At 34.4% G+C, this 18,093-nt stretch overlaps 1 protein-coding gene across 3 annotated transcripts in view; it reads right to left on the reverse strand.

The window, feature by feature from the left end:
- Positions 1-69: 69 nt before the first annotated feature.
- Positions 70-18,093, reverse strand: part of LOC128216680 (lysine-specific demethylase 7B-like) — a 35,617-nt gene continuing 17,593 nt past the window's right edge. For 2 of the 3 annotated variants that reach the window (XM_052923320.1, XM_052923322.1), the window contains 10 exons: positions 13,416-13,514; positions 12,155-12,307; positions 11,438-11,580; positions 10,888-11,039; positions 7,173-7,680; positions 6,406-6,593; positions 6,188-6,280; positions 5,775-5,887; positions 5,052-5,202; positions 70-4,663 (listed from right to left, as the gene is read on the reverse strand). In XM_052923320.1, the coding sequence (XP_052779280.1) occupies positions 4,581-4,663; positions 5,052-5,202; positions 5,775-5,887; positions 6,188-6,280; positions 6,406-6,593; positions 7,173-7,680; positions 10,888-11,039; positions 11,438-11,580; positions 12,155-12,307; positions 13,416-13,514 (1,683 nt within the window). In that variant the 3' untranslated portion in view covers positions 70-4,580. The remainder of the gene's footprint in view (positions 4,664-5,051; positions 5,203-5,774; positions 5,888-6,187; positions 6,281-6,405; positions 6,594-7,172; positions 7,681-10,887; positions 11,040-11,437; positions 11,581-12,154; positions 12,308-13,415; positions 13,515-18,093) is intronic. The other variant, XM_052923321.1, reaches the window with a different exon arrangement.

Raw genomic sequence — 18,093 nt, forward strand, 5'->3', positions numbered from 1 at the left:
TGTAATAAAGTTTACATCTGGGATTTATTACAAAGAAAATATGAACAAAAATACTGAAAAACAAAATAACAGATTTTGTGTAGTTTTATTCGTTTTCAGGTACAAAGTTATGATTCTAAATGTATGAATTCATATACAAAGATTGTGGGGACTAAAACAGTTAAAGAAGAGAATACATCAATGAAAATGGTTTAATATGTCTTTTATATGCCTCAGTTATGCTTAAGTACACATTCATATAACTTACTTATGCATTTAGCTGCCATGACATAGTGGGAAAAAAATGTTTATAGAATAAAATGCATGTGAGAGAATTTGACAAAAATAAACAGCAATCAACGGCGAATTAATATTTGCAAAATAGCGTTTTAACTTTTTTCAGTTGAACCTTTTATTTTACAAAGCATCTATAAAATGCCATTTTCAATTGTTCTATACATGGAAGCCAAGTTCATAATAGAAAAGAGACGATTTTGCCCAAAAGATGTAAGATTTGACTTTAAAAAGAGCAGCCAAATCAATAATGCTTAACAGACTAGAAGGAACATTTATGACACATATCAGACCTGGCGCTGTATTCATAAAGCAACACAAGTTATTTAAAAAAAAAAAATGGCATTATGCTAATCCCCTCTTATTTGTTAAACCAATGAAAATACATTGTATGTTTAGAACCCCGGGCCAGTATTCAATATAAATGTTACTCTTACACTGACCACAGTGATTCCATTCAATCTACTGGCCGATTAAATTCCTTGATAAACAAATGAACATGGACTGACTCTGACCAAAGGCTGTCTTCATCTCATTCTCTATTGCAATTTATTGTTGAATGAAAGAAAAAACAAACCATGCCTGAAAAAAGCCTTATTATTATAAATCAATTTTTATAGAACAATTAAGATTGTTTAGGCAAATAAGATTGAAAGTTTTGAACAAAATCACTTGGTTGCTTTATGAATAACAGCACAATGGATCAAACTAAAAACTAGCTCTTGTCGAGTTTAAAATACTGATCTTATTTACATATTTATACACAAAACAAGAGCTCTGCAGAAAAAACTCTAACGCTCATCTGTTGATTTTCAGTTGAAAAAGGGGCGTAACATGACAATTATTTATGCCAGAACTATAGGCTTTGCTACTTTCTCTCTTTCAACGTGTGAACCAAGTTTCATTTGAGTATTTTAAACAGTTTAGGGTGTAAGTTTTTGCATGACGCCAAGGCTAGGACCATACCTCATCAGTTAATCTTCGATGATCAGATGAGCCGAAATGAATCCATGCCTATGTACATACATGTAAATGTAATAATTTGTATGAGAATAAATACATAAATAATTATACAAACACAAAATGATGGAAATTTGTACAATTATTACTTTTAGATTAAACAATACATGATTAAAAATACATGTATACGTGTATGCACCTGTTGTATATACATGAAACATCCTTAAACACTTAATGTTGTAAAACAAAAATGTCATACAGATCAAATTGAAATACTAAATAAACCCTTAACAATCCAGAAACGAAATGATGTAAATAACACTAAATAAAAACTACTCACAAAGTAACTGTGGGGGCCAATCTCATCAATAACTAAATATCATAGAATAATTATTTTCAGAGCATCCTATTCAAAGTAAGGGTTTTACCTGTCTATAATTTGCCAACACTGACCAATGAAGCCGTTTGTTTCAAAATAAAAATATAACTACAGTCGAAACCCTTTGGCTCAATATCGCTTGGTTTCGATTTCCTCGTTGGCACAAACTGTATGTTTTGGACTGATTTTGTTCTACTCTTCATTCCAGCTTGGCTTAATATTCGCAAGCCTTGAAGTATTTTGGCATGGGATACCGAGCCAACTGGTTTTGACTGTACTCGTGAATATTAATTTGAAAAAAAGATGATCGTATGGTACACATGTTATTGAGATGGGCCCTAAATCTTAAAATTTGAAAGAGTGTTTTAAAAATTGCATCAATTGTACTCTTAAATCAAATTCAAACAGTAGCTTGCAATGTTACAAAACACTTGGTCTACTTTCATTCTTCCCCGAAAAGCATAACATTTACCATTTCAGAAAAACAAATAATATCATTACTTCTTTTACATCAACAGCCTGAATTGTAAAATATATTTCATTTTCTGAATGCTTGCATATAGGCATTAATGTTCTATTTCCATTCCTATAATTAACATGATGCTGAACCACCCGGATATTTATATACATCAGTAATAAACCAAAGGAGAGATCTACTCAAGTCACATGATACACCTTTCACATATGAATGCACATGGACTTTGATTCTATACATTCTTTTGTTCAACAAAGTCTGTCATTTTTGAGAGTGGTGATGATCAATTTTTTCTCTTATCAATTAAATGTCAGGATGGAAATTACTTAAGTGAAACATTCAGCAAAAAAATTATATATATATATATATATACAATATTCATCTTTATAGACATACTTTTTTCATTTTAAAAAGGAATGAAAGGAATAATATGTAAGTAGGGATATATAACTATAATTTTGGCAGTTTTAATTGGCTTGTTATTGTAATAGCACTTAACAACTTGATATGTATATTTATGTAGCATACAGGTAAACGATCTCATTTCATTACATGTTTATAACATAGACTCTTTTTTATTACACTATACAAATATTAATTAAACAGACTCATTCATATTTTACTACTTAACGTGCAGTAATCTGTGACATCTTTTATAAAAAGAGTCCTATAATGACAATACCTATTTCAAATCCTCGGAACAAACAATTTTTCTCCTCAGTCTGAAACATGTATTGTGTATTCCATTTTGCAACATGATTTTCTTTCGACAGTAAAAATATGACATTTTCCTGAACATAATATATTCTGTGGAATATTATAAGTTATGAGGCTAGTAGGTGACCCAAAATGGGATATACGGGGCAAAGGAAACCATACAAAATGGTTTCATGCGCCCCGTAAATCCAATTAGGGTCAATTCCAACAAGCCCCGTAATGTATATATCATGTTGACAACCTGTTCACATGTTTAAATGTTTCATTTATTAATCGGAATATTCATCGGAATCGGAAAAAAGACGCCATTTTGGTACAAAATAAGTTTGGTGACCCAATATGGAAAAATATGGGGTCACCGCGTGACCAGTTCTGGACCAAATGGCGTTGCCTCATTTATCTAGATTAATATAAGTGATTTCTGTGTGAATATGTTAATATGATTTGTTTTAATGTATTTTGATAATGGTTTATGACTGTCAGACCAAAATACAACATATTTGCGTCAAAAAAACTATATATTTAATGATTTTACTGGCCAAAAATATTCAGCGGCTAACAGATAAGTGATTACTGCTTAAATACAAATGTCTCTGAGATCAATATATTTATTTTCCTACATGATTATATTACTTTATGATTGTGATTGGGAAAAAAAAGTGCATGTATGTAGTCTTAATGATGATATCCCAATAATAAGGGTTACCCAAACAATCAAGGCAGTGGTCAAAATTAGCACAAGCCCGCAAGCCCTGCACTGGTCAAGTGCATTTTGGGCTTGCTCAAATTCTGGACTCTATATAGCAAAGATAGTTAAAAACTTGGATGCCAAGCACTTATGTAAAAATCAATCTTGTTCATCCAAACGTCTAATTTTGATAACTGTCATGGCAGAATATTGCTAGAGATATTGTGGAGAAAAATTGCAAAACATATACATGCACAACAAGCAGACAAAATAATACATTTCTATTTTTCATCAACCTATCATAGTGCCCGATTTCATTAAAGACCTGAGTTGTTAAGTGAGATTATTACAGTGGCATATTTCTGATATTGTGTGTGCTAATTTGTAAGAACAGAACTTTAGCTTGAATGTTAGTTGAAAACACAAACGGGAATCAAAACAAATAACTCTTCATTGCGGGACCGTCATTTTGATATTTATTAGTCAAAAAAGGACCTTACTAAAACAATGATTAAAACCAGAGCTTAAGGCCTCACTTTACACTCGCGTAATGTCTTATGCAACATGTGTACCAAGTTTCAGGTGAATATCTTACAAGGTTTTTGGGCTGTGGCCAAGGTTAGAAGTTTGTGCACTACAATGACAACAACACCAACAATGATTAGGACAACACCAAATGTGATGACAATACCTTGACATTTTCTTAAAAAACAACAACAGGCTAATAAAATCCTCAATAAGTAATTTCAGGGGTTGCAACAGGTTGGTTACTGTCAATCCTTGGGGTTCTGTTTTAGTACGAGAAATTTGTTCTTAAAGTAGGGTATAAGGGGTTTTGACTCCTTCTTAAATTGTTTATAAAGTAATTTAAAATCTTTGAGGTACTTCGTACTGTTATTGATGCAAAGGTCGAAGCAAATAAAACAAATATCTAATCTTGACAACATTACAAAAGTCGATGTTAAAAGCTCTCAATGCTGATTTCAGAACTAGTGCTTTTTTAAGGCGGTCTGCAGTTGATAGAAACAAATGTATGGTATTTATGGTATTCATAACACAAAGATGCAATGCGAACAACAATGTAGTGTTTAGTGCATGCCAAGTTTGTGAATCTTGAGTTTCTTCCCGAGCCGTTGCTTGGCAGTTGCCTCCCCTTTCTTCGGTCTCTTGCCTGAAAACAATTGGTAGAAATGACATAACAATCTTTGCTTTATTTTTTTTTATTTTTACTGTAAAATAAATCAAACTCTAAAATAATCCTGTTGATGTAATCCCATGTCATACAAATCCGAAGAAATTGCATCGACAGATGATGAAAAATTAATGACGATCAAACCTTGTACCAAACACACTTGAGGTCATGACATCTGCTCATTAATTCCATTTCTAACAAGTTTTATTATTTTAGAACTCTTATTGTCTAAATAATCAACCAAACCTTCAAGACTAGTGGCAGTCATAGTTTGAAGAGGTTTTTTAAAATCTTAAGGCTTCGTATAATGTTGAGAGATTGGTTTGTATACAATATGAAGTTGCAGAAAGGCAAGCAATACACTTACGTTTCAGAGCGTCACTCCCTGGAGCGCCTGCTACTGTAAGGCCTGGCCTAAAGGCAGAAGGTGACTGCCCTGGGGACATAAAGGAACTGGACGGGCCGGGCATCACGTCCATCTCAAGTTTCGGCTTTTTCTTATATGGACGCTTTACCTTCTGAAAGAATATTGAAACTTTCCTTAATATCGCTTTTATATATAAATAAGACAGATTTGAATATATTTCCATCTTTCCAGTATAGAGACTACTTTAGGAGTGGAATACTGATCTATTAAAAAAGAATAATATTTGGTGATATAGAGCACTTAAAACATAAAATGTCAAGTCATTTATTAAACATCACTAGTCAAGTCATTCATTAAAAGGACACATTTAAAGTAATTCATTGAATCGACACCATTCAAGCCATTCATTAAATCGACACCATTCAAGTAATTCATTAAATCGACACCATTTAAGTCATTCATTGAATCAACACCATTCAAGTTATTCATTAAATCGACACCATTAAAGTCATTCATTAAATTGACACCATTAAAGTCATTCATTGAATCGACACCATTCAAGTCATTCATTGAATCGACACCATTCAAGTCATTCATTAAATCGACACCATTCAAGTCATTCATTAAATCGACACCATTCAAGTCATTCATTGAATCGACACCATTCAAGTCATTCATTGAATCAAAGTTAGTTGACATAACGCCATGACAATAAATACTAACTGGTGCAGCAGCAATTTTTGCTGAGGACGCCTCGAGGCTGTTTTTCACTGATTCCTTCACGGCTCCCTCTCTATGTGTCCTCTCACCAAGCGGCACCGAGATATTCACTCGAGCTGAAAGTATAACATTCAAATAAAGAGCAATTAATGGAGATATTCTGAGTTGATTCCATAGGCCAATTCCTAGATCAAACCTTAGAATCCAAGGCTTCAATTCATGTGCACTATGGTCAAACCAAGTTTCAAACCAACTTTTTAAAGAAGTGAAAAAAGGATCAATTTCATCCTTTTTTCCCCATCCATCAAAGTTTATTAAATTAGAAAGTAACAGTAATTTCTCAAAATGACATAAGAAAGGTCTTTAAAGAATGATAATGGCAGTTATCAACAACTTGATTCATCTTTGTAACTCACCTTTCGGGTTCCAGGTTTCATCTTTGCCAGGTTTACTGTGGGCTTTCAACATTTGTTCTTGTTCTTCCTCATCCATTTCTAGGGTTGGGTAAACTGTTAAAAAGAAGGGGAATTGGTTTGAGTTTGTACAGATTAATCCATATATTATCTTGCATTTATATTTTATAACCAAATATCTTTTTACCTTTTTCATAACTAAGACATGGTAGTTACCGTACCAAATTCATCATCCTGGTAGCATTTTGATAATTGTTCCACCTCGTCTTCTTCAGCCAGCCCGCTTCGCGCCCGTATTGCTTGTCGTCTGCTCTCCGCCCGCGAAAACAGCTGCATTCCGGTAAGCCCACCCCGGGACATTGACAACATTCCCTGAATTGCCTCACGCATGCTCGGAGATGGTGCTCGACTAGAAAATAAATTCTTTAATTTAGATAAGCTGCCCCTGAGGTCTGCTTTCTGCCCATGAAGACAGCTGCAACCCATTAAGTCCACTGCATTATACTGACAACATTCCCTGAATTGCCTAGCATGTTTTTGGAGATGGCGCTCTTATAGAAAACAATTTCTTAATTTTATGTAAGTTGCCTGTCTATTGCTTTCTGCCTTCAAAAACAGCTGCATCACCCTAAGGTTGCCCCACAATATTGTCAACAATCCCTGAATTGCCTTGCACAACTAGAAAACAAATTGTTAAAATTTGTTCCTAACTTTCAATTTCAGTTCAGTTGCTTAAAGGATTTGCTCTGCCCATGACAGCATCCTGCCATTCCCTTTTTGCATCAACAGTGTATTCAAAGTTGTGACATTTGTATAGATTTAATTTTTTGAAGTAATAATTAAAATCCTTTACATATCATAACAGGCCCAATATTTGGAATCTGAGTGAGTGTCAAAATCCTTAAATTATAATTATCATTATATATATATATATCATAATCTAATGCCCAAATAAATAAAGTGACCAAATTTCACAAATATAACTTACTCATTCTCCTCATCGACAGTAAAGGCAGTTTCTGTCCCATACCCGCTTGCTTCCAAAATATCCGCTATACTTCCATTGAGCCCTCCACGTATTGTCGGAATATTTCTCCGTAATTCCTGCTCTAAACTAGACTCCCCTACGCCTGCACTTAAAGGCTCTACTTTTCCAATGGTAGAGAGAGTATTGTTCATAGACTGGTTTTTAATAATGTCACTAAGCGTCAAATCACTTTTTACAGCAGTAGATGATGAAGATTTCATTTCCAATTTTATTGTTTGACTAACGCGACTAATGTCTGAACTCTGAGACTTTGGAGGCAGAAGCGTTGATATTGGAGGCACAGTGAATGTCTTGCGAGATGTTGGTCCCCTCGGTGACCCTAGGGTTGGTTTAAGTGCTGCCCTAGGGGGTGAGGTGAGGGGATGGTTGGGTAGGACTGGGGGCTTCTCCAGGGCGGCGAGATCTGAGGTTTCTGATTTGATGTCTGATGGTGGCTGAGGGTGGTGAACTGAAAGAGATCACATATACATGGAATGAAATATAATCTGCAACTAATATTTAATAGTTTCTTTGTTTTTTTATTCAACTGTATACAAAAAAGCAATTCATACAGCTACATGAGGAAACATTTGAAATTTATATAAAAAAAAGTATTTTTCATATGAACTTCCAATTGTTTTGCTATTTTTCGATATAGAAAAAAAAAGGATTGCGCGAAAAAATAAAATAAACAAGAGCTGTCACAGTATGTGATGAATACCCCCGAATGTGACATTGACCTATGAACAAGGTCAGTACATGAAAAGTTAAAAGATCAAACAAATACATCTGGCAAGTTATTTTAAATTGCCTCTGAACATAAAAAAATACCACCCATACTTGACAACCTACATTCTTATGTCCTTATATGCAGCATTCCATTGTGAATAAACACTAAGTGTGACCTTGACCTAAGAGGTAGGGACACGGGTTTTGCACGCGACACGTGGTCTTGGTATACCGAACACATGTGGCAAGTTATTTTAAAATCTGGCCATACAAGGGGAAGTTACAGTCCGGACATGACAACCTATACTCTATGTCCTTATATGCAGCATTTAATTGTGAATAAACACCTAAGTGTGACCTTGACCTTAGAGGTAGGGACACGGTTCTTGCACGCCACACGTCGTCTTGGTATGCCGAACACATGTGGCAAGTTATTTTAAAATCTGTCCATACAAGGGAAAGTTGCAGCCCGGACACGAGTTATTGAGCCGGACACACGGACGGACGGAAGGACAGACGGACAGGCGGACGGACGGTGCGATTTCGGAGGCATAAAAAGAAAGAAAATGCCCATAAAAAGATTTGAATAAAAAAGAAAGAGACAAGAAAGACACAAACTTTGTTTAATAGTTATGTGAGATTATTGGCTTCAATTTTGGACACATTCATTTTGTAAATAACCTTTTAGACATAAAATGTCTAATAGCCTTGTTAAAAACATATTATTTATAGTCCCTTTTTTAATCAAAATAATATCATTATGATGGTAAACCTTATATAATCACTGGATACATCCACATTTTACCTTTATCGCTTAAAGGAAAATAATATCTTGAAATAACCGAAAGTATGTTTCAAGTCCATAAAAAATATGAAAGTTATTGGTATTTTAAGTTTATGTATTAAATAGTTCATGAATATAAATAAAGTGAGCATGGCTATAAGCCAATTTCACTTATAGGATGGTAATATACTTTGTTATATGTACTGACTTGACTTGATCACTAACAGGGCTGTTCTGACATCATCACTTACAGCTTGTTATGACATCATCATTAACAAGGCTGTTTTGATATCATCACTTACAGACTATTTTGACATCATTACAGGTTGTTATGACATCATCATTAACAAGGCTGATCTGACATCATCACTTACAGGTTGTTATGACATCATCACTTACGGGTTGTTATGACATCATCACTAACAAGGCTGATCTGACATCATCACTTACAGGTTGTTATGACATCATCACTTACGGGTTGTTATGACATCATCACTAACAAGGCTGTTCTGACATCATCACTTACAGGCTGTTATGACATCATCACTTACAGATTGTTATCACATCATCACTTACAGGTTGTTATGACATCGTCACTTACAGGTTGTTATGACATCGTCACTTACAGGTTGTTATGACATCGTCACTTACAGGTTGGTATGACATCACAGGTCTGTTATGACATCATCACTTACAGATTGTTATCACATCATCACTTACAAATTGTAATGACATTATCAATTACAGGTCTGTTATGACATCATCACTTACAGATTGTTATCACATCATCACTTACAGGTTGTTATGACATCATCACTTACAGGTTGTTATGACATCGTCACTTACAGGTTGTTATGACATCGTCACTTACAGGTTGGTATGACATCATCACTTACAGGGCAGTTATCACATCATCACTTACAGGTTGTTATCACATCATCACTTACAAATTGTAATGACATTATCAATTACAGGTCTGTTATGACATCATCAATTACAGGTCTGTTATGACATCATCACTTACAGGGCAGTTATGACATCATCAATTACAGATTGTTATGACATCATCACTTACAGGTTGTTATGGCATCATCAATTACTGGTTGTTATGACATCATCAATTACAGGTCTGTTATGACATCATCATTTACAGGTCAGTTATGACATCATGACTTACAGGGCAGTTATGACATCATGACTTACAGGTTGTTATGACATCATCACTTACAGATTGTTATGACATCATCACTTACAGATTGTGATGACATCATGACTTACAGGGCAGTTATGACATCATGACTTACAGGTTGTTATCACATCATGACTTACAGGTTGTTATGACATCATCACTTACAGATTGTGATGACATCATGACTTACAGGGCAGTTATGACATCATGACTTACAGGTTGTTATGACATCATCACTTACAGATTGTGATGACATCATCACTTACAGGTTGTTATGACATCATCACTTACAGGTTGTTATGACATCATCACTTACAGATTGTTATGACATCATGACTTACAGGTTGTTATGACATCATGACTTACAGGTTGTTATGACATCATCACTTACAGGTTGTTATGACATCATGACTTACAGGTTGTTATGACATCATGACTTACAGGTTGTTATGACATCATCACTTACAGATTGTTATGACATCATGGCTTACAGGGCAGTTATGACATCATGACTTACAGATTGTTATGACATCATGACTTACAGGTTGTTATGACATCAAGACTTACAGGGCAGTTATGACATCATGACTTACAGGGCAGTTATGACATCATGACTTACAGGGCAGTTATGACATCATGACTTACAGGTTGTTATGACATCATCACTTACAGGTTGTTATGACATCATCACTTACAGATTGTTATGACATCATGACTTACAGGGCAGTTATGACATCATGACTTACAGGTTGTTATGACATCATCACTTACAGATTGTGATGACATCATGACTTACAGGGCAGTTATGACATCATCACTTACAGATTGTTATGACATCATGACTTACAGGGCAGTTATGACATCATGACTTACAGGTTGTTATGACATCATGACTTACAGGGCAGTTATGACATCATGACTTACAGGTTGTTATGACATCATGACTTACAGGTTGTTATGACATCATCACTTACATGAAAGTTTGAGCTTGAGCTTTGGTGTTTTTGAGTCTCTAGATTTCCGTGCCTTGCTCGGGTTTTCGTCCACAACCAGCCCCTCACTGTCACTGTCTTCATGTTCGCTGCCAACCAATGGCTGGAACTCACCCTTTCGAACCTTCCGGTCACTGAAGAATCAAACGCTTTCATCTATAATATATGTTGACATGAAAAGTCATGCATCATTTAGGGGGTTTGCGAATGGGATGTAAAGAACGTTGTTAGACGCAACTTCTTCAAAGAAAAACTATTATAATACAATGTATCAAACGGCCCCAGATGTAACTGAAACCCAAAGTGCATTTAATATGGATATCCATCTTAAGACTTTAGATACTGAATAAAACTTTTCAACAAAAACATGGGAATTATTTGATTATTGATAGCATTAAATTCTATGAAAGCAGAATAGTACACATGCTTGTCTCTATAAGGGCACAAGGGGGCTGACAGATTAGCCAGGGTGCAGCTCCCTTTCCATCACCTTAAACTCTATACCATTTAAAAACTAAACAATCACCATTACCTCACAATTTTGCCATTTGAGACTTTCAGTGTTAGCGAGGTTCGAGGGTTGATCTTATCTGGGGAATCACTCTCCGACGATTCTGTGAAAGCTCCGGGCTTTGGAACTCGCACAGGGGAGGTCATGTCACCATCTTCATCCTGCTGGGGTGAGAAAATGTGTCTTTTGCGCAATATGATAGCTGACAAATTAATCTAGGTTTAGTGTGTTCTCAAATTCCTCAGTTTGCTATTTTCTTACCTAAATAAAGTTTGTCACTTAACATTTAATGTTGTATCAACATTTTCAAAAATTAGCATAAAAGCTTGAAGACCAGATATGAGTCTGAGAGAAAATAACTTCTGTTCATTATTTAACATTAATGTATTTCATTTACATGTACAGAACACTGATAATAAATTTACAATAACCTTAATTTTAATACTGTCAATGACGATATAAAAATCAATATTTTCACAATAATGCATAAACACTGAACATAGCATTTGGCAACATGTGTACCAATTATATTTGAATGTCTTATATGTTTTTTTTTTTATTATTTGAAAATTTTGAACATTTTCAGCTATTGCCAAGATTCAAGTTTTTGCACCTTGACATTGCCGAAAGAAAAAACTACACCAAGGTCATTAAAATACCTTGACTTATTTTATTCGAAAAACAGACGAGCTTTAAAAATTGGGTATTTAAGTAAAATACTTTAATGTGTTTTTTTACATCAAAGTTGTAGATATTGTGCCGTTCCTGCTCCATCTCCTGCAGTTTTGAGTGCGTGTGCATGTCGAGAATATCGAGCCCCTCGATCGCCTTGCTCGCACCCTTTTTCTTTTTCTTGTGTTTTCTTTCAGGACGAGGCTTTGAGCTGGGCTTCTAAAAGACCATATGTATGATTATAATACATGTTGGTGTACAATAGGGTTATTTGTACTGTGTTTTGATCCGGGAGGTTTTATTCAACCTGAGTGAATTTTATAGATTTGGATTTCACAAGGCCAATGTAACCAAAATCTGTAAAGAGCCACAAATGGTGAAATGATATCCAAACAGATCCTTTACCGAAATCAGGGATGTGATTGACCTGGCAGCTGGAGGGCTGAAACCATTTTGGCCATGGGTTCTTGGGGAACTTTTGAGGTCAAAAGCACACTGCCGTAGAAGAAAACTGGCTTTTTAGAAGCTATTTTGAGGGTTCTTCTGACTTAAAATTTGAAGCAAACTGGGATATCAACGCTAACAACCAAAAGCACACTAGTAACTTTTTTAATCTGTTAATGAAATTTTTTTTATTTCATTTTTAAAAAAAAAAATATTATTATTATTATTTTATTTTTTTTGGGGGGGGGGGGGGGGTCCCTGGCGCCATTAGATCCGCGGAATTCCGTGAATCCGCGGACAAATCACATATTTTCTCTTTATTTCATGTTTGCACTTCAATAGCTCACCATTGGAAAACAAGAAAAAATGAACCAATCTTATAGGTTATTTGTACTATGTTATGATCTGGAAGGTTGTATTTGACTCGAGTGGATTTTTGTTGATTCAGATTTCCCAACGCCCTTGCCGAAAGTTGAAACCTTCAAAAATCAACAAGAGTTGAATGTGACCTCCCAGATCAAAACGAAGTAACAATAACCCTTTGTTAATACACATTTCTGATTTCACTCACTAAAAGACATGTAATAACATAATAAATTACATCTTAATGACACACTGATTTGTTTTATGACGTCATTTTAACATTGCGTCATGATATTCTTTATGACATGTCATCAGCAGAGTGGGATGTCGCAATATTGCACTAGGCGGAATACAGACAAGAGTTCTTTGCGATATGCATACATATTAAAACTCAATATTAATAAAAACCTTTTTCTTTAAGAATACAAATAGTGAATTCGGTTTTTCTACAGACTGCGATGTCACTAATGTTGTACTCACTAAATATAACCAGAATCTTTATATGTACATTTGTACCAACCATAATTTCATCGCATGACTTCACTTCTTTCCCAAGATCCTTCAGCAGGCGGCCATATTGGATGTGTTCTGGAACGTCATGCTTCGCTGATTTTGCATACTGGCGATGAAGTAAGAGAAAATGTTTTAGCAAAAATATAAATCATAACATAAACAGAAAACATAACAAAAGTAACTGTCATTTTTCAAAAGTTCAGAAGAATAAGAGACTGATTCATCATTCAAAATATGCATTCATTCAAAGCACCATTTAGCATTTTATCATAAATAGTAAATCAGAAAAAAACTAATACACTTATGAAATAAAGCAGTATTGTTATTCAAGAAAGCAGTTATAGTAGAATTTTGATATAAAGTGTTCAATAAATTGAATATCCATTTAATATATAGATCAAGGAAAGGCAAAATAAAACAAGAGTTCCGAGGTGAAAACACCTACAGTAGGTAAGGCCAAGTTATGCTCGTTCAAATCATGCATATATAAATATATATATAAATACATGTGTGTGTGACACCAAACAATCTAGGCATGATGCATATGGTTTATGATTGATAATGAGTGATTATGAGAAATGATATGGAACATTTTGTCCGAATAGTTATAAAGCTGCTTATACCGTAACTAATAATTCAAGAGACTATTTATTTTTTATCAGTTATGGCTTCTTACAATTTCAGCTTAGGGCAGCTCTTAACAAGATTACCGGTAATAACACAAATTTAAGTATCTTTTTTCTTGGCATAATACCGATTCGATTGGTACGAATATTAGAGGCATTTGCAAATATGCAACATATTGTCTGAATTTGCATTGTTTGTAATTATGGAAAAGGTGATAAATTGCATTAGCAATTTAAATGTACTTATTTAAATCGATAACGCAAAACATTAAATCCAGCAATATATATCTTAGACTCATTGTATGAAAATAATGAAAATTACTCTTTTCTTTTTATTTAGCTGTTTTGATGAAACAATTTGAAAACCCACACCACAGGAAAAAATCCTAAACTTCTGTATTAAAGGTCAAACTTTTTTGTGTGACCCTGACCTTTAACCAAGCTGTTTGTAACATGCTCTCTGCACATCTTCTCAATATAAGACATCAGACATGAAATATAGTGATATTACAGTCACATGACCTTTGACCTTTAAGTGTGACCTTTAACTAAGCTTGTTGTAACAGGTGTGCTGTACATGGTCTTAGTAAAGTAAACATTTGTCTGTTGTGATTTCAAAATCTTCCAGCAGTTCATGAGATATGGAGTGGACACCACAAGTCTTGAGCTTTGACCCTTAAGTGTAGCCCTAACCTTGAAATAAGCTTTTTGTTACATGCACTCTGCACCTCATCTCGGTATGGTGTACATATTTGGGAAGTAAATTCAAAATCCTTCAAGCAGTTCAAGAAATGTGGAGTGGACACGATTTGTGACGGACAGACAGAAAAACAAACAGACAGCTCCAGGAAAAACAATATGCCTCCCCATAGAGTCACAACCAATGGCAACCAGTAAGATTTTTTTAATGAGTTTTTTGGTTCCTGGAGCCATAAGATTCGCGAAAATCTGTGAATCTGCTGACAAATCACATCCCTGACACAGTAAACAGACATTGTCACTTGACATGAGGGTTGTGTCGTTTAAACTGTTTCTATTTGGGGCTCTACAACCAAATTCTAAGCAATGGCTGATATCTATATTTCAAGTCAGGTCTTTGCATAGAAAATCTGTGTGATAAAAACCATGTGATCGCGCATTAACTTTCCCCTTCATTTTCAACTGATGATTATTTCTATTTTTAAACAGTGCTATTTTGATCCAAGTGGTTAATTAGACAAATAGAGCTTTAATGTGGTGCTTTTTAATAGCTCTATGCTGATGCAGCTCAAGGTAAGAACATAAGGTAATTTCAGCACTAAAATGTGATCCTTTTTAGACCAATTCTTATGTGTATCACAAACTGTAAGAAAGCACCACACATTTCAAACAAATACTTACAAACACAATTAGTGAGATGAATTACAATGGCAATGTATGATAAATGATACTGAGAATGATACATGTACCTATCCAAAAGCTAGTGGAAATACAACGCATGCTTTAAAAATACAAAAATTATCAGAAAAAAATATCACCAAGGTAACACACATTAGTTGAGTACATGTAATTTTAGATTTTGGTGAACACTCCACTAAACTATTGTATAATAAGAAAGCAACTACACACGTGTACATGTACAAGACATTTGAGTGTTAATTCAGTAAAGAAAGGGCTAGGCTGTTTTACGAGGCAATATCAAATTTAGTCTCTATGACCTCTGCTTTTTTTTCAATTCCAGCAATCGATGGTTGAGTTTGCCATTAAGTTTAGCTGTTTATTTTATTTGGCTTTAAAATAAACTCAGGGCTCATCCTACATCTAAATTTCAGGGAGAAGTGACATCTCCCAAGTTGAAAAAAGGAGAAGTTTCCACTGTGGAGGGAGAAGTTTTCCATTATATAAAGTATAAATTATCAAACCTGTCATCCTTAAGGACAAAACAATTCATTCACTCCATTATTATTAGTGAACACATCACATACAGACTGTCGGCATTAAAGTGAAGCACGCGAGTACTGATGTTCTAAAAAAATATATATGTATTTTTCACAACTACGGCAAAATGCTCTTTTATTTAGTTTTGTAAAAAGCGACACCCTTCAACAACAAGCGACAAGTTCGCCCATGTCACCCTATAGGATGAGCCCTAAAACTTATGTTTCAGATCAAATATTTAATTTCTTCCAACAAAAGAGAACGGCATAATACTTTCTTTCAATGTTTAAAGACTCTTAAATAGGTACTTAATGTTTATGAGCATTGGAAAATTTGACCAGTTTTTCTGATCTGAAACAAAATTTTATAACCAATTTTCTTTCCTTGGTTTTACCTAAACAATTATACATTTCTATGCAATACTAATCAAGCAATTTGTGAATATATAATATTTTTTCAATTATTTTGCATTCAACTTACATCTTGAAACATGACTACGGAAGCCTATATGTATACCGTGACCAAGCAGAAAAGAGAATACACTTCTATAGATACAGCTGCTTGAACTATTTTCATTATCTGTCAAGACAAAATAACTTGCCCTTATTGTTTGTTTCAGTGGAAGAAATCATTTTCTCCCACCCCAGATTATAAGTATCTTCCATGGCCGAGAGAGTATGATAGGCTCATCCTAACCCAACCGTAGGGTATTTTGCGGAAACGAGATTTACCGAGTTTCCATAGAACACCCTGCGCGAGAGTTGGGATGAACCTATCTTACACTCTTGGCCATAGAAGAGGCTTTTTCTCCCACCTCATTTAAGCAAAATAAAGTTGAAATGTATTTTTTCACTGGAACTCTTTTGTGCATAGTGAAAACAATTTGTGTATTGATATGTGATAATTTGTGGTTGTCATGGATATGCGCGCAGTGATTATGTTAATAGTCAAATCTTTCTTTAAATAGTTCTGAGAAGAGTGCAGCTTTATTTCAGATATAATTAATTTGGTATTGAAATATTGCCACAAAACAATTTTCCATGATTCTACAGAGAACGGTCTTCAACAAGGAAGGTAAAAGTGTGATGACAATAAAAAAGGAGTTCCATACTTGTTTTATCTTTGCCAGTGGGCAAGATAAGAATTTCCAACCTACCCAAATGTTTAAATCTACTGAGAAAGGAGAAAAGTAGATCCAAATATTTGGCCATGCTGGAAATTCTTGTCTTGCCCATGGGTAAAGATAAAAAGTACCCCATGTTGAATATACCGGTACATCAAAATACATTTTTACAATACTTTGTTTCACTGAGGTGGGAGAGAAAGCATCTTCCAAGGCTGCTTGTGTCAGATAGGTTCATCCCAACCCTCATGCAGGGTTTTCTGCAGAAATGAGGTTTACAGAGGTACACCCTACACTCAGGTTTGGATGAAACTAACTAACATTCAGCCATGGAAGATTCTTATAATATTTCACTGAGTAGCACCAAAAGTTAAATTTCATGAGTGGTGCAGCCTAAAGTGCAATACTTATTTTTGGTGTAATTATAATCACTTGTGATCTTACACTGAAATATTTTTTTTTTTAATTTCTATAGACCACCGGATAAATCATACAATAAATGTGATAACAAATGCATGCTTATAAATTAAGATGTGTGACCAGCATAGAATGAGATCCTTTTGGTGGGAAAAAACATAAAGAGTGAAAATGAATTATTCATCAGAATTATTTCAATGTACTGTAATATAACACTTTTTAATTGTGAAAATAATTGAATACCAGAAATAGAAGTATGACAATATATTAAATGCAAGTGGTGTGAAACTGAATATGAGAAATAAATTCCAGTGCTTTTCACACTAAGTAAAACTAAGGACTGTTTATGCAATATTACCACAATAAAATTCACACCTTTAGTTTATCCTGAATTATTATTTACAAATATATTGGACCTTATTCTACACTGGTTACAGTAATTTGATGTCATGATTTTTTTTCAATTTTAATTACCATTTTTATTTTCAATCCATTAGTGCCATTCGTACGAACAATTTCCATATCTTTGTAATTTGACATTTTTGACCTAAAAATTCCGTTTCACAGAATATCAAATCACACAACACGATTCCAATAACAAA

The sequence above is a fragment of the Mya arenaria genome, chromosome 14 (genome assembly GCF_026914265.1).
Source record: "Mya arenaria isolate MELC-2E11 chromosome 14, ASM2691426v1".
Lineage (NCBI taxonomy): Eukaryota > Metazoa > Mollusca > Bivalvia > Myida > Myidae > Mya > Mya arenaria.